The sequence below is a fragment of the Muntiacus reevesi genome, chromosome 12, assembly GCF_963930625.1.
Source record: "Muntiacus reevesi chromosome 12, mMunRee1.1, whole genome shotgun sequence".
Lineage (NCBI taxonomy): Eukaryota > Metazoa > Chordata > Mammalia > Artiodactyla > Cervidae > Muntiacus > Muntiacus reevesi.
The window spans coordinates 7,761,338-7,783,828 of NC_089260.1; the positions used below are offsets into that span (position 1 = coordinate 7,761,338).

Sequence of the window (22,491 nt, forward strand, 5' to 3'; positions counted from 1 at the left end):
TTCCTAAGTGTTTCTTGCTTTGTTTAAAATTTTTAAATTACTTGCATGTAAAAAATAAATGATAAAAACTAGAAATTCAGAACAAATATAATGTGGTATTTCAATCACTTTCAGTGAACTGAAATGGTGACATTCCAACCAAAAGGCAGTCTCTACAATAGAACCCTAGATTAACAGAAAAATATTTTAAACCCACACATAAACACACAGTTCTAGCATGAATGGTTAAATATATTTTATCTTTGCTATTCTGATGGGTTTTTTTGCCATTCTTATTTCACAAAAAACCCAGAGTTGTCATTCAACTGACTTTCAAAATATTAAGAGTTTCTCCTTTAAAAGTTATATACAGTTTCAATACAAAACATAGGTACAGTGAAAATTTAGTTATGGTATATTATAGTGCTACTGCTAAGTATTTTTCAATATGAATAATTCATTATGGATTTAAAATAGTGTCTTAAGTAAAAAAATGCCATAGGATACATATGAGCTACCCCTGCTTTCCAAAAAAATCAAAAAGCAATTTTAAAAAACCCTCTTTATGTAGAGAACCATAAAACACCAGTCACAAATAAAACTGTAATTCTTTGTAGTCTTCCATGTACATTTGCAAGGAATAAAAAAAAAATTTATCTATTTCAGAAGTTGACAAACTACAACTTGTAGGGCAAATATGGCTGACCACTTGTTTTTGTAAATTAAGTTTTTACTTGAGTATATCCACACTCACTCATTTACATGTGTCTACGGCTGCTTTAATTCTACAGTGGCAGAGTTGAGTAGCTTGACAGAGGTCAATAGCCCATAGAGCCAAGAATATTATTTTCTAGTACTTTATAGAGTTTGCTAAACCCTGTCCCCAAATATTATTTTCCCTGGCATTCCACACTCCAAATACTTTATCTCCCAAGAAATGACTTGATAAGGCATTGACTTTACTTCTTGAATATACTATTAATTTATTGATAGAATAACAACAACAGTTCGTTATCAATGAAGCTTTACCGTGTATCTGCTTGTTCTGATTCTGTATCAGCTACATATGTTGTAGTATTCACTGAGGCATTTGGCATTGAATTTTCATTAGCTGGTAAGGCTTGGGAAAGGCTTGGACCTGGAGTTGTTGTCTTCAATCCTGCAAATCACAGAAGTGAAAGAAATAATCGCAACTGCTAGACACAAGAAGGACATTTGGTCACGGGAAGTTGCTAGGAGTGTGCCACACTGAGGGAATTAACTATAGCACACAGTTTTCTCCAAATACTCAACAGACTGTAAACAGCAGCCTGTTGGCATCTGTGACGGGCTTATCTGAACCAAATCATGTTAAAATTACATCAAATCTTTCCTGTTAAATGATTATCAACTTAAATAAAAATAAACTCAACTTAAATTCTAATTCAAATTATGCTTTAGTCAGGAGACCAAAAAATTAAAATTTCTCCCCCCACAAAAAGTATATCTACTGTATCTACACAAATCAATATCAATGAGAATTTAATTTTCAGAAGGAATATAGTATTTGAAGAAATAAACAGTTTTATACATACATTTTTTGGCTACTCAAGAATACCAAAATTATCACTTCATTATTTTATATACCAGGATAGAAATTTAACTCAAGTGCCACTCCTCTGGAATATTTTCCTTAAACCTCCCACACTGAATTAGATGCCCTTTATTCTGGCTGCCCTACCACCCTTTACATCACTCTATTAACTGCTAACATTCCTTTTAACTTTTTAATGCTAGCTGTGTGACCTCGGTATTACTTAAACTCTCTGTGCCTCAGTTTCCTCATTTATGAAATGAGGATAACTATAATATTTTCCTCACATGTTTTAAGGGCAAAATGAATTGATAGATAGATAGCACTTAGAAAAATCTTGGAACGTAGTACAGACTATGCACGTGCTGCTGCTAGGTGGCTTCAGTCGTGTCTGAGTCTGTGCGGCCCTGTGGGCGGCAGCGCAGCAGGCCGCCCGTCCACAGGACTCCCTAGGCAAGAACACTGGAGTGGGTTGCCATTTCCTTCTTCATGCAAGCGCTAGCTGCTGTCACTATCATCGCGTTCTACCATACTTGTTACTTGCTCTCACTAGACTTGGAACCTCCCTGAGAACAGGAACTGAGTCTTGCTCATTTCTATACCTCCAAACTCTGAGCAATGTTTGGTATATAATGGATATAAACAAGTTAATGGAATTAAAGAAACTGAAAAAAATTTAAGTTGACATTTACTAAGTATCAAAACTAAATTATCACTGTTAGATCCTCCTGACATAGGATGTGTTTAATAAATGTTTACTACTAATTCCAAATTCAGGTATTTAATTTACTTCTATCACTCTCATTATATGAACACCTTAAAAGCTCACTGGCATTCCTTTGATACAGATACCTTAAAATTCATTTTAGTTTGAACAGTTTACAGAAAACAGTAATTAAAAATGGGTACATAATCACTAAAAGAAACACATGGTGGTGGTGGTTTAGTTGCTAAATTGTATCGCTATCTTGTGACCCCATGGACTGTAGCCCTCCAGGCTCCTCTGTCCATGGGATTCTCCAGGCAAGAATACTGGAGTGGGTTGCCATTTCCTTCTCCAGGGGATCTTACCAACCCAGGGATCGAACACAGGTCTCCAGCATTGCAGGCAGACTCCTTACCAACTGAGTTACGAGGCAAGCCCAAAAGAAACACGTAAACTGAACCTAATGAACCAGAGTGACTGTGCGTCAACAGTAAGATAATGACAAGGCTCTCCTTGCTAAAAATACCACAAGGACAGGGATTTGCTCTACTCTGCTCAACTCTTTATTCCAAGTTTTTAGAATAATTAAAGGCATATAACAACTGTTCAAAAAATACTTGTTGAAAGATAAATGAATGAATATGAAAGGAAAAAAGGATGAAAAAAAAGGAGGAAATGCATTCACTCTGTTCCCCCCAAACTAGCTGTGTTCTAAAATTGTTTGTAAGTCAGATGTCTATGATTTGGAACCCACAGAGACCTACCTATGAATATGTGCAAGAAATTGTAACATAGATTTTATCAATTTCTTATGACCATGTTTCCATACGGAATAACACAATAGAAAAGGTGCTGGTTTAGTAGTCAGAAAACCCAAATTTTAGAACTGTCTGGGCCATTTTGGAGCTTTTCCCAGCAGGCTCAGCAGTAAAGAATCTGCCTGCCAATGCAGGAAACACGAGTTTGATCCCTGGATTGGGAAAATCCCCTGGAAGAGGACAGGCAACCCACAGCAGTATTCTTGCCTAGAAAATCCATGGACAGAGGAGCCTGGCAGGCTACAGTTCATAGGGCTGCAAAGAGTCAGACATGACTCAGCAACTGAGCACACACACTCTTGGCCGTTGTATTTATAGGACCTTAACTTTTCATAGCCTTCAGGTCTCTTACCTTTTAATATTAGAAAGATTAGATGATCTCTAAGGATCTTCTGGCCATAAATACCTTTCTAACAGTAGAAATGTAATAAAAATTTTGATAAATGATAAAACTTTGTTGGCCCATTCAAGCAAAGATTATCTTATGTACCAATAACTTAGTTCAATTAAGCAAATATTCATATCAACTACAAACAAGTATCGTGTTTGGTGACGTCAGAGAATTCGAAATTAATAAAAGCTTAACAACCAATCTAGTGGTTGAAAGACACATGGAAACAATTGGTGGCATTTCAGAGTAGAAAGAAACTCTAACCGGAATGCAAAAAAACAGTTACTGGGATAAAGAAAACAGAATAATTAACCTGACTTGGAGAAGAGTAGTGAGAGAGGAAAAAAACTTAGAAAAACTTCATGAAGGAGGTATGCATTTGTGAAATGAGTCAGATATTGAAGAGCAGTGTTGGCATTCTAGGAACAGGGACCATGATGAGCACGGTCAAGGAGTATGGCACATATACAAATATAGCAAATTATAAATAAGTTATTTTATTTATAAGTTAGAATTATTCCCAAATAAATTAAGAAATTCTAAAAAACATGCCATATATATTCTCTAGAGAAGTATACTAAACAAAAGAGATGAGGACGGGAAGAGATAGGCCACAGCTAAACTGTTGAAAGCTCAAGTCTAGACAAAGGGCTTAAGGATTTATTTGACAGATAATAAGAACAAGTACAAGTTTGTAGGAAACGGGAAGGTGAGTCTAACGGCAAAGTGAAAAATTAACTGTACAGATGAATATGGAGGCACGGCTCCTACTGGGGGCAACTGCAGTAGCTCTCAGGAGAGAAAGACACGGAGGGTTCAGTATCTTGATGGTAGCAAGCCTCTTGAGCAGAAGCTACAGAGGGAGAATTTCAGGTGTTAGATGAGTAAAAAAATGATTTAAGTTTATGGTCTGAGTACCTTCTCTCTAGCTCAGTCCTTTCTTAGTTTTTTGGGAGTTTATAGGATAAACAGGAGGTTAAAATCAAGCAAAACAAACTAAAAAATCTGACGCCTTGGTTGTATCCCGCAACATCCTGAATTATATAGAGAATGTAAATCTGCATTAAAAAAATATTTCTGAAGCACCTATCTAACTGAGAACTAGTTTTCTGAAAGAACAACAAAGGACAGTTGTCCCGAATAGGTACTGGGAAAGGGAGCCACTCACATGGACTCAATGATTATTTATTTTTACATAATTTTTGTAGCGCTGTTAAAATCTGAAATTATACATAGGGTTTTGTTTTTTCTATAGCAGAACAGAAATCCACCGTCAACAAAACAGTATCTACAGTATATGCTATTTCTAAAGGGTTGGGAGCTCCCCAGTGACATCTCTCCAAGAATATGGCTCACTTTTGGTATCTACATCAAAGTAGTCTTCTAAGAGAGGCTGAAGAGGTGATATTTTACTTCTGACTCTAAGGATAAATTCTGAGAATCTCAGTCATGAATTTTGAGGAAATAGTCACCATATCACAACTATAATGAAAACTTCACAAGCTCTTAAAACTGTATTTGAAGGTTAACTGTTTACAGACAGAAGTAAATCCAGTGCACTCATGGGAAAGGGTAGAGATTTCAGGTGAAATCTCACCAGATCATAAAATTTAAGGATTAGCTGTCTATCCTTTTATATCTGCTCCCAGTAACCCCCACACCATCAATCACAAGAGCAATAGAATAATATCATAACAGCTTTGACTTAAAGAGTCAGTTTAAATTATTTCTTATGTGACCTCTGGCTAATTTCTTAACCTCTCTGTACATCAGTTTCCTCACCTATAAAATGCAAAAATGTCATCTGTCTTAAAAGGATTGTTTTGCAGATTAAATTGTAATGCCATATGTCAAGCATTGCAAAGTTTGCAAATTCAAGAGACGGCAGCTCTTATTACCAATCAGAAGGCACGCTGTCCAATTCCATAGGTGCCATTTTAGTAGGCTACAGCATAAATGATACCTCCTGTGACACCGCCTGGAGTGCATAATCAGGTAATGTCTCATAACTTGCCTTTGGTTCAAGTCCAATAACTGCTGACAAATAACTACTAAAAAGAATCTAGGATGCAAATAAAGGTATAAAGAAATACTGAATGGATGCACTCATAGCTAGACAAAGAAAAGTTAGGAAGGAGAATAAATTTAAGAATATCTGAGGTAAAGAAGCGAGAAGGAAAAAATAAATGAACCACCTTCTTAATGGCAACATCAGCTTATCAAAAGAGTAGGGCAATGTGTTTTTTTTAAAAAGGGGAATAGTTGCTCTGTGTAAAACGACTTTTGTAATAGTCAACAAGGAGATGACTATAATATGTATTCCTCATCTCCGTAGATGGCACCATCATCCAACCAGTTACTCATGCCAAAAGGCTAGAAGTTGTTTCTAAATCCTACACAGGCGACCTGCTGGGTCCAGCTCCCAAACCTGGCCTCCGTTTGTTTTTCTGCTCTCTACTGTGCTGCCCACCTTGGTCCAAGGCATCAGGCTGCTCTCAACTGGACCTCCACAGGAGCTTCTACCCATGTCCTCACTTCCATCTGGGGCCTTTGGAATCCATTCTCCACACAGCTGCGACTGTGATAGGAATTCTGCTATCGAGATCCTGCCAGCGCTGACCTTCCTCACTTCAGGACATGAGGTGCTCAAACACGGCATCCTGAGTGAGACCATACGTGACTCCCAATCTAGAAGAGCCTATTCCCAGTCACTGTCACGTCACCTTGTTTCAGCTTTCTCTTTGTACTTGGCCTTAACAGAACTTATCAGATGTGTATGCTTGTTAACTGTCTGAAGCCTGACTTCAAGCATATAAAGTTCACAGTAACAGGCATCTTGCTTCCTTTATTCACCACTGTTCCTTCAGTACTTACAACAGTGCCAAGTACTTAGTAGCCACAAACATTTACTGAATGAATAAATGAATGGATAAACATATGACCTTTAAAAGATGGATGAAAATGGTCACCCCGGCAAATATAATGTTCATACGGCTTATCATCCATTTATATAATAAAACTGCTGAAGAATCAATAAAATAATATTTTAATTACCTGTACTGGGTTGGCCCTGTGGATCACAGTAATTCTCTGTAGTAACAAAAATAACTGCTAATCCAATTTCTGCTTCTGGAATAGGTCTAAGACCCTTCCTGTTAGAATAAAATAGTTTAAGCATAACAATACATTAAAATTAACAATTTTTATTAAGATGATATCAACAGAATCTATCCTTTTTTCCCGTCAAGTTATATTACAATTTAATGGTACAAATAGAACTGCAAATACATATAGTACTAGCTTATTCACTGGAGCAACATTACATTGGGCAAGTTCATCACCTTTTAGTAATTCAATTATTTCACCCGTAAAATACATATCTAAGCTAAGGGATACAGATCCTTCCAGTTCTAAAACTCTATAATTTTCACACTAAGAACAGTAATATTCAGATGAAGCAATAAAACAGATTTTTTCTAGTAATCTATGATTACTAGAATCCTAAAATAAGACTTAAATGAGATAAAGAAAAAGGGAGGGAGGGAAAAAAGTACAAAGAACTATATATAAATTACATCTATATATGTATTATAATTTTAAACTTAGTAAATCAAATCATTTTACCAAATTTACATGTATTAATGAATCTTATTAAAGGAATCTTATGGTGAACTCATCTACTGTTATGTGAATAATGACATAAACTAAATAAAATTTAACTTAATAATGCTATATAGAAACTGCACCTCAAGTTTCAAGGAGTTTAAAACTACTTTTAATATGTATTAGAGAAATTTTAAGTGGTTGTAGTAGCTTAAAAGGTCTTTTTCAAATGTTCAACATTTGAAAAATGTTTCACTTTTCTTTGTAAAATGAAAAATTTTGGTTCTTTGTAAAGTTTTTAAAAAGATGACTCCAAAATGTATATGGAAAAATAAAAAGTCAATAGCCAGGATGCTTTTGAAGAAGAGCAGAAAGAAAAGATCTGTCCTACTAGATTCGAAGGCTTAAATTGTTCTAGTAATTAAGACAATGTGGTAAAGGTGGTATTGGTACAAGAACAGTTATATTGCTCAATGCAACAGACAAAAGCCAAAAACATTCCCATACATGTAAGGTCCCTTGGTATAAAACAGAATGAGTCTCAGGTAGATTAAAAATAAATTTCAAAAACAAAATATCAAAATATTAGTAAAGAAACTGTAGAAAATATCTTTTTGATCTGTGACTAGAAAAAGATTTATGTAAAATTGAAAAAAAAACACTGACTATGAAAGATAGTTAATTTTAGGATACTAGAAGTAAGGACTTTCATTCATCAACACAATAAAAAGATACTTTACAAAGTGGTAACAGATTCTGTAATATATAAAAGTGACAAAAGGATTAATGTCAAGAATATATAAAGAACTACAAATTTTTTTTTTAAGGCACACAAATATGCAATTACCATAAGATCCAGAAACTGCATTTGTGGGCATTTATTCCAGAGAAATGAAAACTTACGCTCACACAGAAACCTGTACACAAATGTTCACAGCAGCTTTATTTGTAACAAAAAAGAAAAATGCACACGTCCTTCATGGATGGATGATTCAACAAACTGCAGTATATCCATACCACAGAATAAATGATATATACATATGTATATGTATTTTAAGTGGCTGAAGTAGTTTAAAGGTATTTGTCAAATGCTTAACATTCATTGTTTTGAAAGCAACCCTGAATATTCATTGGAAGGACTGATGCTGAAGCTCCAATACTTTGGCCACTTGATGTGAAGAGCTGACTCATTGGAAAAGACCCTGATGCTGGGAAGGAGGGCAGAATGAGGGCAGGAGGAGAAGGGAGGGACAGAGGATGAGATGGTTGGATGGCATCACTGACTCAATTAACATGAGTTTCAGCAAACTCTAGGAGATGGTGAAGGACAGGGAAGCTTGGAGGCTGCAGTTCATGGGGGTCACAAAGAACTGGACACAACTTAGCGACTAAACAATCTAACTTAGACTTGAACTCTGTGCAATTATAACACTAACAGATTTTAAAAAGCATCATCAAATGGTATATATGAATACCTACTTAATATTTTAGGCAATTCAAAATTTACTACACTACTAACACTTCTGAAACTATATACTATATTGTAAAAATTAGTTATAAACTGGTTTTATAAAATACACACTTCATAACAATGTTATACAGACATACATCATCTTGAATGGAGAAACACTGAAAGCATTCCTTTTAAAGTCAATAGTAAGATAAATGTGGCTAGTATCACCACTTTGGATGTCCCAGTTCATCCAAAACCAAGAGAGAAAGAGAATGAGAGCGAGCAGTACCAAAGGCATATGTATTAAAAAGGAGAGAAATATCATTTACAGATGATATGGTTTATATACAAAAAGACTACAGATAAATTACTAGAAATAAACGGTAGTCTGACAAAGTGGTGGGATATGATATTATTCAATGTCAGCTGAACTTCTATACATCAACAGTAAATTGGAAAATGTAATTAAAAGTATTCATATATGGTTGTCGATACCATGAAACACTACTCAGCAATAAAAAACGATTGATATATAAAACCTAGATAAATCTCTGAGGAATCATGGTGAGTGAAGAAGAAAATTCTAAAAGGGTATATGCTGCTATGATTTCATTTATATATTATTTTTTTTAACAACAAAATTTTAGAAATGGAGAACAAATTTATTGGTTGCCAAAGTTTAGGGACAGGGAGTGGGAAGTGGGGAGGAATGTGTGGTCATAAGAGAAAAACATGAAGGATTCTTGTGATGATGGAACTGTCCTATATCTTAGCTATGGCGAGTACATGAACATACACATGTAATAAAATTACAGAAAACTATTAATATATATACAGAGACACCACACACACAGAAGAACATATAAAACTGGGGAAATCTGTACCTTAATAAAATGAATACAGTTATCCCAAAAGAAAACTGGGCGAGAGACATGTATTTCACAAAGGAGGAAAACTAAATGTCCAATAAACATTTGAAGAAATGTTAGCCATCACTTATGATCAGAGAAATATAAATCAAAATCACAAGATATGATTAAATATCCATTAAACTGGTAAACCGTGGAAAATTCTGAAAGAGATGGGCATACCAGACCACCTGACCTGCCTTTTGAGAAACCTGTATGCAGGTCAGGAAGCAACAGTTAGAACTGGACATGGAACAACAGACTGGTTCCAAACAGGAAAAGGATTACATCAAGGCTATATATTGTCACCCTGCTTATTTAACTTATATGCAGAGTACATCATGAGAAATGCTGGGCTGGAGGAAGCACAAGCTGGAATCAAGATTGCCGGGAGAAATATCAATAACCTCAGATAAGCAGATGACACCACCCTTGTGGAGAAAGTGAAGAAGAACTAAAGAGCCTCTTGATGAAAGTCAAAGAGGAGTGAAAAAGTTGGATTAAAGATCATGGCATTCAGTCCCATCACTTCATGGCAAATAGATGGGGAAACAGTGGAAACAATGGCTGACTTTATTTTTGGGGGTTCCAAAATAACTGCAGATGGTGATCGCAGCCATGAAATCAAAAGACGCTTACTCCTTGGAAGGAAAGTTATGACCAACCTAGATAGCATATTAAAAAGCAGAGACATTACTTTGCCAACAAAGGTCCGTCTAGTCAAGGCTATGGTTTTTTCAGTGGTCACATATGGATGTGAGACTCGGATTGTGAAGAAAGCTGAGTGCAGAAGAATTGATGCTTTAGCACTGTGTTGTTGGAGAAGACTGTTGAGAGTCCCTTGGACTGCAAGGAGATCCAACCAGTCCATCCTAAAGGAGATCAGTCCTGGGTGTTCATTGGAAGGACTGATGCTGAAGCTGAAACTCCAATACTTCGGATACCTGATGTGAAGAGCTGACTCGTTTGAAAAGACCCTGATGCTGGAAAAGACTGAGAGCAGGAGAAGGGGATGACAGAGGATGAGACGGTTGGATGGCATCATCAACTTGATGGACATGGCTTTGGGTGGACTCTGGGAGCTGGTGATGGACAGGGAGGCCTGGTGTGCTGCGGTTCATGGGGTCGCAAAGAGTTGGACATGACTAAGCGACTGAACTGAACTGAAACTGGTAAAAATGATAGTCTGAAAATACCAAGTCTTGAAAATGGTGTGCATCTAACTTGATCTCTTATATACCACGGATGGAAGAATAAAGTGGAAACCCGTCTGATACTCTGAGTGTTCTAACCCTAGTAAGGCAGTGATATGCCCCCAGGAAAATGCTGCACAAGTAGCAGCAGGAAACAAAGACGGTCTCAGCAGTTTACAGTGACAGAAGGTTATTTACAGTAACTAGTGAACAAAATGAATATATATTACTTCAGTTTAATGATGGCCGTCTGTCATATAATCCAAAGATTGTCATTCATTCAACTTTATCCAAAGCCATAGAACAGGTGAGAAGAGAAGGCAAAGGAAGAGAGGATAAAGAGAAAAAAAATCAGCAACAAGAAGAGTTCCTAAATGTGGGCTAAGATACTGGGAATATATCTCAGCAAGGACAAACATCAGGGCTATATTGTTCCCGCAGACTTCTAATCTTTTTCAGAGATATTTAACTGATATCCTATACGCTCTTCTGACAACTAACCAACAGAGCCATGGCACTGACCAATCCCAATGTTGGCGTATTACATGAAATTCAGTCAACAGCTGCTGTTACTGGTTTGATATAACTGCACTTTCCATGATAATCAATGGCTTAGACTAACTGGACAGGTGTTATTTTAAGTGATAGTCTTTCTCAAACTGCAAAATCATCCTCTCTCCAAAACCAAACTGAAACAGGGGCTGCACACTACAAAACAAAATGTCACCTCATGATCCGGTCACCAGCCTCTGAGCAACCTTGCACCCTGGCTCTGTTCTTACTCAGCCCCTATACAAGAAAGGCAGCTAGATGGAATAGGCTCTTGAACCAGACTCTGCGGGTTAACATGATGGCTCCTCTCATCAGTCCCCATGTTCTACTCAAATCCCCTTCTGCCCTTTCTGCACAATGAGAATCATGACAAAAAAATACACAGGATTCTGTGTGGCTTAAATATGTGAAATATGTCTCAATATATGTAAAATGCCTAGAACAGGAGCAGCTCACAGTAAGCAAGGTATTACTGCTATTGTCTGGCATGTATTTTAAAAACTGGTCACAGGTAAAATACTGCCTGGAAGCAGCTTTCTCTATTTAGAATAAACTTCTCCCCCTGCCCTGTTATTCTGCTTCCTTACACACATTTGTAGTTATCTGTTTGTCTCTGTCTTCCTCTAGACCACCATGGCTATCTTGCTTACCATTATATCCCCAGTGCCTAAAACATAACTACAGACATTTTGGTTGTAGTAATATGACGGTACTTTTGTTACACAGGTATTTCCTTTTTCACAGCAGTTACATCTCCATTAAGCAAAATACTTATGGGACACAAGACTGAAGTTTTACTTATTACTTCAGCAAATTCATTTTTTAAAAAAGCCCTTCATAGTCAGAAGAACTCCTGGGATAGGAAAAATGAATACTGGAGACAGTTTGTTTATTTATGGACATTTTAGGCATACAAATACCATAAGCCCTAATAACTTTTAACTGGTGAATAAGAATTTAGTCGACAGACTGCCAAGGCTGATTTTTAACTTTGTGCTTCAAAACTGCAAAGATTATTAATACCAATAAAGAACCCAGGGAAAATTCTTGCTTTATTGCTTTCAAATAGTCCTCCCCCCATTACAAACACTATTCTAGTATATTTGATACTTTTTTTTTCTGCTTTCCTATGAAAACTGAAAGTGTAAGTTGCTCATTCGTGTCCGCCTCTTTGCAACTCCATGGACTATACAGTCCATGAAATTCTCCAGGCCAGAATACTGGAGTGGGTAGCCTTTCCCTTCTCCAGCGGATCTTCCCAACCCAGGGATTGAACCCACATCTCCCACATTGCAAGTGGATTCTTTACCAGCTGAGCCACCAGGGAAGCCCAAGAATTCTGGAGTGGGTAGCCTATTCCTTCTCCAGCGGATCTTCCTGATGCAGAAATCAAACTGGGTTCTCCTGAATTGCAGGCAGATTCTTTACCAACTGGGCTTCTAGGGAAGCCCATTCCTATAGTAGCCTATATATACAGGAGGGATAAAAAGTTTTGTATAAATTTTCAATGGGTACTAATCATCCAGGGAAAAATACATTTCTAGGCTATTTCAGAAAAAATTTTACATTTGAGTTTTAACTTTCTCAACTACATAATCTAGAGGAAAACAAATACTACTTTAGAAAGAAACGTATATTCTGCAAATTCTATTAAAGTAACAAAAAAGAGGCAGAAAATATGTATTGAGAGAAAATTATCATGGATAAATCTATTCTACTTTAAGCATACTAAGTCACAATAAATTTTCAAACCATATACAATAAAATCTTTATAATAATCCTTGTATATGTTATTATTCAGCTGCTCAGTCATGTGCAACCAGCTGCGACCCCATGAACAGCAGCAGCAAACCAGGCTTCACAGGATTTCACTGTCTGCAGAAGTTTGCTCAAACTCATGTCCCCCGAGTAGGTGATGCCATCCAACCATCACATTCTCTGTCATTCCCTTCTCAATCTGTCCTCAATCTTTGTTTTTTAATTAATTAATTTAATTGGAGGATACATTTCTTTACAATACTGTGGCGGTTTTTGCCACACGTCGACATGAATTACCCACGGATGCACACGTGTCCCCCCATCCTGAACCTCCCTCCCGGCTCCCTCCCCACCCCATCCCTCTGGGCTGTCCCAGAGCACCAGCTCTGAGTGCCCTGCTTCATGGCCCGCATTTGCACTAGTCATCTGTTTTACATATGGTAATATATATATTTCAATGCTATTCTCTCAAATCATCCCACCCCCACCTTCTCACTAAGTCCAAAAGTCTGTTCTTTACATCTCTGTCTCTTTTGCTGCCTTGCATATAGGATCGTTGTTATTGTCTTTCTAAATTCCATATATATGCATTAATGTATGTATGTAAATGTATTGGTGTTTCTCCTTCTGACTTAACTTCACTCTGTATAGTAGGCTCCAGTTTCATCCACCTCATTAGAACTGACTCAAATGAGTTCTTGTTAACAGCTGAGTAACGCTCCATTGTGTATATGTACCACAACATCCTTATCCATTCGTCTGCCGATGGACATCTAGCTTGCTTCCATGTCCGAGCTATTATAAACAGCGTTGCAATGAACACTGGGGTATATGAGTCTCAGCTCTGGTTTCCTTGGTATTGTCCTTGATCCTTCTCAGCATCAGGGTCTTCTTCTCCAATGAGTTAGCTCTCTGCATCAGGCTGCCGAAGTATTGGAGATTCAGCATCAGTCCTTCCAGTGAATATTCAGGGTTGATGTCCTTCAGGATTGACTGGTTTGATCTCTATCAATAATCTTCTCCACTACTACAATTCGAAAGCATCAATTCTTCAGCACTTTGCATTTTTTATGGTCCAACTCTCACATCTGTACTTGATTACTGGAAAGACCATAGCTTTGACTATATGGACCTTTGTCTCAGTGATGTCTCTGCTTTTCAAAATACACTGTCTAGGTTTGTCATAGCATTTCTTCCAAGGAGCAAGTCTTTTAATTTCATGGCTGCAGTCACTGTCCACAGTGATTCTGGAGCCCAAGAAAATAAAGTCTGTCATGGTTTTCATCTTTTCCCCCACCTATTTGCCATGAAGTGATGGGACCGGATGCCATGATCTTCATTTTTTGAATGTTGAATTTTAAGCCAATTTTCTCACTCTTCTATTTCACTTTCATCAAGAGGCTCTCTAGTTCCTCTTCGCCTTCTGCCAGTAGGGTGGTGTCATCTGTATACCTGAGATTACTGATAATTATCCCAGCAATCTTGATTTCAGCTTGAGTTTCACATAGCCCAGCATTTCGCATGATATATTCTACATAGAAGTTAAATAAGCATTGCTTCTCGGCCTTTTGGCTAAGATCAAGTGTAGAAGTTAAATAAGCAGGGTGACAATACAGTCTTGACATATTCCTTTCCCAATTATGAGTCAGTTTGTTGTTCCATGTCTGGTTCTAACTGTTGTTTCTTGACGTCCATATAGGTTTCTCAGGAGACACATGAGGTGGTCTGGTATTTCATTTTCTAAAGAATCTTCCACAGTTTGTTGTGATCTACACAGTCAAAAGCTCTAGCATACTCAACGAAGCAGAAGTGGATGTCTTTCTGGAATTGCCTGGCTTTTTCTATGATCCAATGAATGTTGGCAATTTGACCTGTTACCTCTGCCTTTTCTAAATCCAGTTTGTACATATGGAAGTTCTCTGTTCATGTACTGTTGAAGCCTAGCTTGGAGAATTTTGAGCATTACCTTGCTATCATGCAATGAGTGCAAATGTGTGGTAGTTTGAATTCTTTGGCATTGCCTTTCTTTGGGATTGAAACTAAAACTGACCTTTTCCAGTCCTGTGGCCACTGCTGAGTTTTCCAAATTTGCTGGCAAATTGGATGCAGCACTTTTAACAGCATCATCTTTCAGGATTTGAAATATGTCAGCTGGAATTCCATCACCTCCACTAGCTTTGTTGGTAGGATTTCTTCCTAAGGCCCACTTGACTTCACATTCCAGGATGTCTGGCTCTAGGTGAGTGATCACACCATTGTGGTTATCTAGGTCATGAAGATTTTTTTTGTATAGTTCTTCTGTATATTCTTGCCACCTCTTCTTAATATCTTCTGCTCCTATTAGGTCCGTATCACTTCTATCCTTTATTGTGCCCATCTTTGCATGAAATGTTCTCTTGGTATCTCTAATTTTCTTGAAGAGATCTCTAGTCTTTCCCATTCTATTGTTTTCCTCTATTTCTTTGCATTGTTCACCTAAGAAGGCTTTCTTCTCTCTCCTTGTTATTCTTTGGAACTCTGCATTCAGATGGATATATCTTTCCTTTTCTCCTTTGCCTTTCACTTCTCTTCTTCTCAGCTGTTTGTAAGGTTTCCTCAGACAACCATTTTGCCTTTTGGGTTTCTTTTTTTGGGGGATGATTTTGATCACCACCTCCTGTACAATGTCACAAACCTCAGTCCATAGTTCTTCAGACACTCAGTCCATCAGATCTAATTCCTCAAATCTATCTGTCACTTCTACAGTACAATCGTAAGGGGTTTGATCTAGGTCATATCTGAAAGGTCTAGTGGTTTACCCTACTTTCTTCAATTTAAGTCTGAATTTGGCAATAAGGAGTTCATGATATGAGCCATAGTCAGCTCCTGGTCTTGCTTTTGCTGACTGTATAAAGCTTCGCCATCTTTCAGTATTGACCATCCAGGGATGTCCACGTGTAGAGTCTTCTCTTGTGTTGTTGGAAGAGGGTGTTTACTATACCAGTGAATTCTCTTGGCAAAAACTGTTAGTTTTTGCTCTGCTACATTTTGTACTCCAAGGCCAGCCTTGCCTGTTACTCCAGGTATCTCTTGACTTCCTATTTTGCATTCCAGTCCCCTATGATGAAAAAGTTCTCTTTTGTGGGTGTTAATTGTAGGAGGTCTTATAGAACTATTCAACTTCAGCTTCTTCAGCATTAGTGGTTGAGGCACACACTTGGATTACTGGGATACTGAATGGTTTGCTTTGAAAGAAACCAATATCATTCTGTTATTTTTGAGATTGTATATGCCTTTACATTACTATGTGGAGTATAAAAAATTTACATATAGAATAACCTACTTTCCCTTTAAAAAAAAAAACTAATAAAGAATAATTCTGTACCTTTGGAGTATATCCATAATTGAATGAATCCATTTCTTCTGAGAGTCAGGAATTAAAGTCTGTGAATCTGTTAGTCCTGCCTCAACAACACAAGTTCCAGGAGCTGAAAAGAAACTATCATCTTCTTTACTTTCTTCTGTTATCAACCTAGCATCTCCTCCTCCAAATATAACTGCTGCACTTAATTTTTTATGCTAAAAATGGGGAAAAAAAGGAAAAAAGTAATGAACAGCCATAATTAATTTCTTGAATACATGTTTAAAATTAAATGATTCTACTTCTTGACAGGACAATCTGAGCTTCCTTTAGGAAAAAACCCCTAGTTCACCAGGTACGACTACAGTCCCTCATTACACAGTTCTGGAACTGTGAGCTTACTTACATTTTTCCACCTATAACATAAACTTTTGGAACTCTTAGTTCATCACATAGAAGATATTCAACAAATGCTTACTAACTGAACAAATTAAAGTTAAATTTTTTGTCTCTTCCTTGTATATATTTATATAAACTTAATTAATAAGCCAACTAATAGATATTAAGAAATGTCACAGTCATATACATGAACACTGGGCAAGTTCTGGTACCTGGGCTGTTTTTTATTTCCCTTCAGACATCAACACAAGATCTCAAAAGGAAATGTATAATAACTGATAATAATTTATCCTAGTTTATAACATTTTCTTCAGGAAAATTTAGCTTATAACATTACCTGCTTGGCATTTAGAAACACAAATGTTTTCCCTTTGAAGATTTGTTTTCTTTCCTGGCGTCCTGATAGATCAATATTTTTACTTTCAATAGCTGGTTCATCAACAGGTGGGTAAAAACTATGAAAAATAAAGTATATTATAATTACATACTACACTGTACGTATAATATCAAATTTGTAAACAGATTTTGGCAATCTGGACTAGAAAACTAGAAAGGCTTAATTTCCATAATACAACTGCATTGTTAAAAACTTAAAAGAGTTTTACCTGGGACTAAAGGACTGAAAGTACCTAAACGCTTTCACTATAAATATAGTGACAGGTTCAACACAGAACTGCAGAACTGTTCTTTATTTTCTAAAACTACATAATGTAAGAGTAGGCAATCATAACGAGACAATTAAATATATATAAATCAAACAGTTATATGAATTACAAATGGCTGAGAGAGAAAAAATAATACAAAGAAGTTTTTAAAAAGTAATAAAAGTAAAACCAAAACTGAAAAAAAAACACACTAACAAATGGTTGAAATATCATCCATTAGAGATCAAATTCTATTTGCATATTAGACTTGCTTGCATGAGTGTGTGCTCAGTCTCTCCGCTGTGTCTCACTCTTTTGAGACTTCAGTGACTGTACCCTGCCAGGCTCCTCTGTCCAGTAATTTTCCAGCTAAGAATACTGCAGCAGGTTGCCATTTCCTACTCGGATCTTCCCAACCCAACCCAAGGATCGAACCTGTGTCTCCTGCAGTGTAGGCACTGCAGGCAGATTCTTTACCACTGAGCCACCTGGGAAACTTCATTGTGTTTGCTTATAAATCTCTTTGGAGCAGCTCAGGAAATTTTAGAACCTATATTTTGTCAGTTTAAATAAAATTTTCAAAGATTTTAAAACATAATCTTTTAGCTGTTTAAGGTAATACTCTCTTTAAGGTAATAATATAAACACATCTTAGTCATGCATAGAGATTAGGGAATAGAAGAAAACAGAAAAGTAAAATCAAGAGATAATCACTAAAACTTCTCATCAGTTCATAGTTTCAACTTTCTATATAGTCAGCTCTTTTGTTACAGCTATTAACTAACCAGTCTTTTAGTCTCTCTCGCTACCTTCTAGTAAAAATTACTAAAGTTCATGGATAGAAAGACTTAATATTGTCAACATGTCAGTTCTTCCCAACTTGATCTATAAAAATAAACACAATCCAAGTAACTTCCAGCAAGTTACTTTGTGAATATCAACAAACGGATTCTAAAGCTTATACAGAGAGGGAAAAAATTTAGAATAGCCAACACAATATTGAGGAAGAACAAGGTTGGAATACTGACACTACCAAAATTCAAGGCTTAATGTAAAGTGGCCTTAATCAAGAGAGTGTGGTGCTGACGAAAAAGAGAGACAAACAGATCAGTGGAAGAGAACAGAGAACCCAGAAACGGACTCGGATAAATAGAGTCAACTGATCTTTTACAATGGAGCTTACATAGTCTTTTCAACAACTGGTGATAAAACTGGACATTCACATACAAAAAAATGAATTTACACTCAGATCATACACTTTTCACAAAAAATAACTCACAATGGATCACAGACCTAAATATAAAACGTAAACTTACAAAACTCCTAGAAGATAACATAGGAGAACATCTAGATGGCCTTGGACATGGAGATGACTTTTTAGATATAACACCAAAGGCTTGATCCATGAAATTAATAATTGATAAGACTTCACTAAAATTAAAAAATAAAAAGTTCTGCTCTGTGAAAGATAACGTCAAGAGAATGAGAAGACAAACCAGAGACTGGGAGAAAACATTTGCAAAACACATATCTGATAAAGAACTGTTAAAAAAAATATATAAAGAACTCTTAAAATTCAACAATAAGAAAAAAACAACCTGATTTTTAAAAATAGCTGAAGACTTTATTAGATACCTACTCAAAGAAATATAGATAGAGCAAATATGCATATGAAAAGATGCTTAGTATCCTCATATATCATCAAGAAAATGCAAATTAAAGCAAAGAGATACCAACACACAATTAAACTTTATAATTTCCTAAACTTTCACCTACCATGTTTGTTTCAGGCTAATGTATCTCTTGGGTCTGAGATTTTATTACAAGAAAGTAAGTTAACCTGTACCCATTTCATGGATGTTGGCAGAAGACACAAGACTCCTGGGTCAGAGAAAAGCCAGCAGGAAGCCTTGCTGTGTTTGCAGCAGCTCGCCTTCCACACCAAGTTCCACGGGGACGACACGGACTGTACCTCCCGAGAGCAGTGTTACAATGAACTTAGGAGTCCACGCATTTCATAATAAGCTCTCAGCAGGCCTGCCCTTTGTCCTTGGCAGGAGATACTACTTCATCCCTCCAGGTTTCTCACTGTAAATAGAACCCTGAGAAATGGCCAAGGTATAGGGCAGTCAGGGCCTTATACTGTTGGAATATTCAGCTAGTTTTGTATAATGTAAGGACTCTCTTCCAACAGTGTTTTCTCAAAAAAAGGCTTGTTTGAAATAAAGTAACTGACAAGGCACTCTACAATATGGGAAACGCTGCAAAATTTCAAGTAAAGGGAAACTCCCTTTTTCTCTTGAGGGATCATTTTTTTTTAATATTCAGACATAAACAATATTTTAATGGACTTCCTATATGAGAGCACAGAGTCTCAAAATTAAAGACGTCTTTTAAATGGAACCATCCACACTGGTACTTCCCTAACAATATAAGAAAATCAGACATCACACCACATCAGGCGCTCTACCCTCCCCCTGACGTACTGTCGCATGCCAACAGTACAGAGACGCAGACGTAATTGCAACAAAAGGACTACACTCTCTGTTAGGTAAAAATATAGTTTGCTTGCTTGCATGTTTGTTTATTTTTACTTCATATCCTTTTATAAACCATCTTACAACTATTTAATATCTTAATCTTTTTTCTATTTAATTAACTGAGTACACAGTCTTCCACAAACATATCAAAATGGATCCCAATAGGTATAGGAATCTATTAAGGCAAAAAACAATATATTTTAAAATAGTATTAAAACTTGATTATCAAACATGAACTAACTAATAGTCTTTCCTAGTAAACACTGAGTTAGGAGTTATTGAACAATCTTAGAGGAGGGATGTTTTATTACACCCATTTAAGCTAATACAGTCACACAAATTGAAGTCAGAAAAAAACTATGCCTAAAGTAAAAAAACAACAACAAAAAAGCAAGTTGAATACACTGAGATTCTGAGTAAGAATCAATAACTGATTCTAAAAACTTCAAAAACCATAAAACATATCACCAGTAGTAAAAGCTTATCAGACGCCTCCATTCCTAAGTAATCTAGAATTAAAATGGTTCATTAGCTGTAACGAGTTATTATTTACAGGATTTATTGACTTTTCTAGGGAGGCTCATAATAGGCACTAGGAAGCTGGGCTTCCCTGACAGCTCAGCTGGTAAAGAGTTCGCCTGCAGTGCACAAGACCCCACATCGATTCCTGGGTCAGGAAGATCCTCTGGAGAAGGGACAGGCTGCCCCCTCCAGTATTCTTGGGCTTCCCTTGTGGCTCAGCTGGTAAAGAATCCACCCGCAATGCAGAAGACCCCACCTTGATTCCTGGGTCAGGAAGATCCCCTGGAGAAGGGATAGGCTACCCACTCCAGTATTCTTGGGCTTCCTTTGTGGCTCAGCTGGTAAAGAATCTGCCTGCAATGTGGGAGACCTGGGTTCGAACCCTGGGTTGGGAAGATCCCGTGGAGAAGGGAAAAGCTACCCACTCCAGTATTCTGGCCTGGAAAATTCCATGGACTATGTCTATGGGGTCGCAAAGAGTCGGACAGGACTGAGCAACTTTCACTTTCAAGTTGGTAGTAAGTGAAGTTTCTAGAGGAGAGATCAGCTTTCAAGTTCTCCCAGGGATCTAGGGCTCAAAAAAGGTTAAGAATCATCTATCTTAAAATCTCAGGAATTCTCTGGTGGTCCAGTGGTTAGGACTCCATGCTTTCACTGCTGAGGGCCTGGGTTCAAACCTGCAAGCCACTTGGTGGCCAAAAAATAAATAAAATATGATGATTCTGTTCTAGAGGAAAGCATATTATCTGTTAACCAGATTATAAAATACATGAAACCTCCCAAGTGAAAACTGAAAACAAAGAGAAAATCTGAAGTTCAGTTGCTTTTAAAAGCAGATACATATTATCAGGTATAAATAGTTCCTAAAAATATCTGCACTGGGCAAATTAGTTTAAAATAGCTAGTAGTATTTTATATATATTTATATACACATACACATATATATATTAAAGGAGAAAGGGAGACTACACTAAAGCTTTTGACTGTGTGGATCACAACAGGAAAATTCTTAAAGAGATGGGAATACCAGACCACCTGACCTGCTTCCTGAGAAACTATATGCAGAACAAGAAGCAACAGCCAGAATCGGACATGGAGCAACGGACTGGTTCCAAACAGGAAAATGAGTATGACAAGGCTGTATATTGTCACCCTGCTTATTTAACTTATACGCAGAATACATCATATGAAATGCCAGGCGGGACGAAACACAAGCTGTAATAAAGATTGCTAGGAGAAATATCCACAGCCTCAGATAAGCAGATGATACCATCCTAATGGTAGAAAGCAAAAGGGAACTAAAGAGCCTCTTAATGAAAGTGAAGAGGAGAGAGAAAGAGCTGGCTTAAAATTCAACATTCAAAAAATGAAGATCATGGAGTCTAGTCCCAACACTGCATGGCAAATGAAAAAAAAATGGAAGCAGTGACAGATTTTATTTTCTTGGACTACAAAATCACTGCAGTGAATGCAGCCATAAAATCAAAAGATGCTTGCTCCTTGGAAGAAAAACTGTGACAAACCTAGACAGCATGCTAAAAAGCAGAGACGTCACTTTGTTGGCAAAGGTCCATACAGTCAAAGCTATGACTTTTCCAGTAGTCACATACAGGTTTGAGAGCTGAACCATAAAAAAGACTTGAGCACTGCAGAACTGAAAATATCTAGTACCAGAATTGTGGTACTAGGGAAACTCTTCAAAGTCCCGTGAAGAGTAAGGAGATCAAACTAGTCAGCCCTAGAGGAAATCAAATTCTGAATATTCACTGGAAGCACTGATACTGAAGCTCTAGTACTTTGGCCGCCAGGTCTGAAGAGCTGACTCGTTGGAAAAGACCCTGATGCTGGGAAAGATTGAGGGCAGGAGTAGAAGGGGCGACAGAGGATGAAATGGTTGGATGGCATCACCAACTCAATGGACATGAGTTTGGGTAAGCTCCAGGAGTTAGTGATGGACAGGGAGGCCTGGCGTGCTGCAGTCCATGGCGTCACAAAGAGTCAGACATGACTGAGTGACTAAGCAACAAAAACAATATTTTAAAATTGGTAATAAAATAATTAGCATGAGTAAATCACAATCACAGAAAACTAACCAATCTGATCACATCGACC

General features: G+C 37.1%; 1 protein-coding gene across 4 annotated transcripts in view; it reads right to left on the reverse strand.

Moving 5' to 3' along the window:
• The window catches only part of NBN (nibrin), a 57,124-nt gene that overhangs the window by 20,538 nt on the left and 14,095 nt on the right, over positions 1-22,491 (reverse strand). For 3 of the 4 annotated variants that reach the window (XM_065903057.1, XM_065903056.1, XM_065903058.1), the window contains exons 6-9: positions 17,011-17,128; positions 16,299-16,492; positions 6,522-6,619; positions 1,009-1,138 (exon numbers count right to left, since the gene is read on the reverse strand). In XM_065903057.1, the coding sequence (XP_065759129.1) occupies positions 1,009-1,138; positions 6,522-6,619; positions 16,299-16,492; positions 17,011-17,128 (540 nt within the window). The remainder of the gene's footprint in view (positions 1-1,008; positions 1,139-6,521; positions 6,620-16,298; positions 16,493-17,010; positions 17,129-22,491) is intronic. The other variant, XM_065903059.1, reaches the window with a different exon arrangement.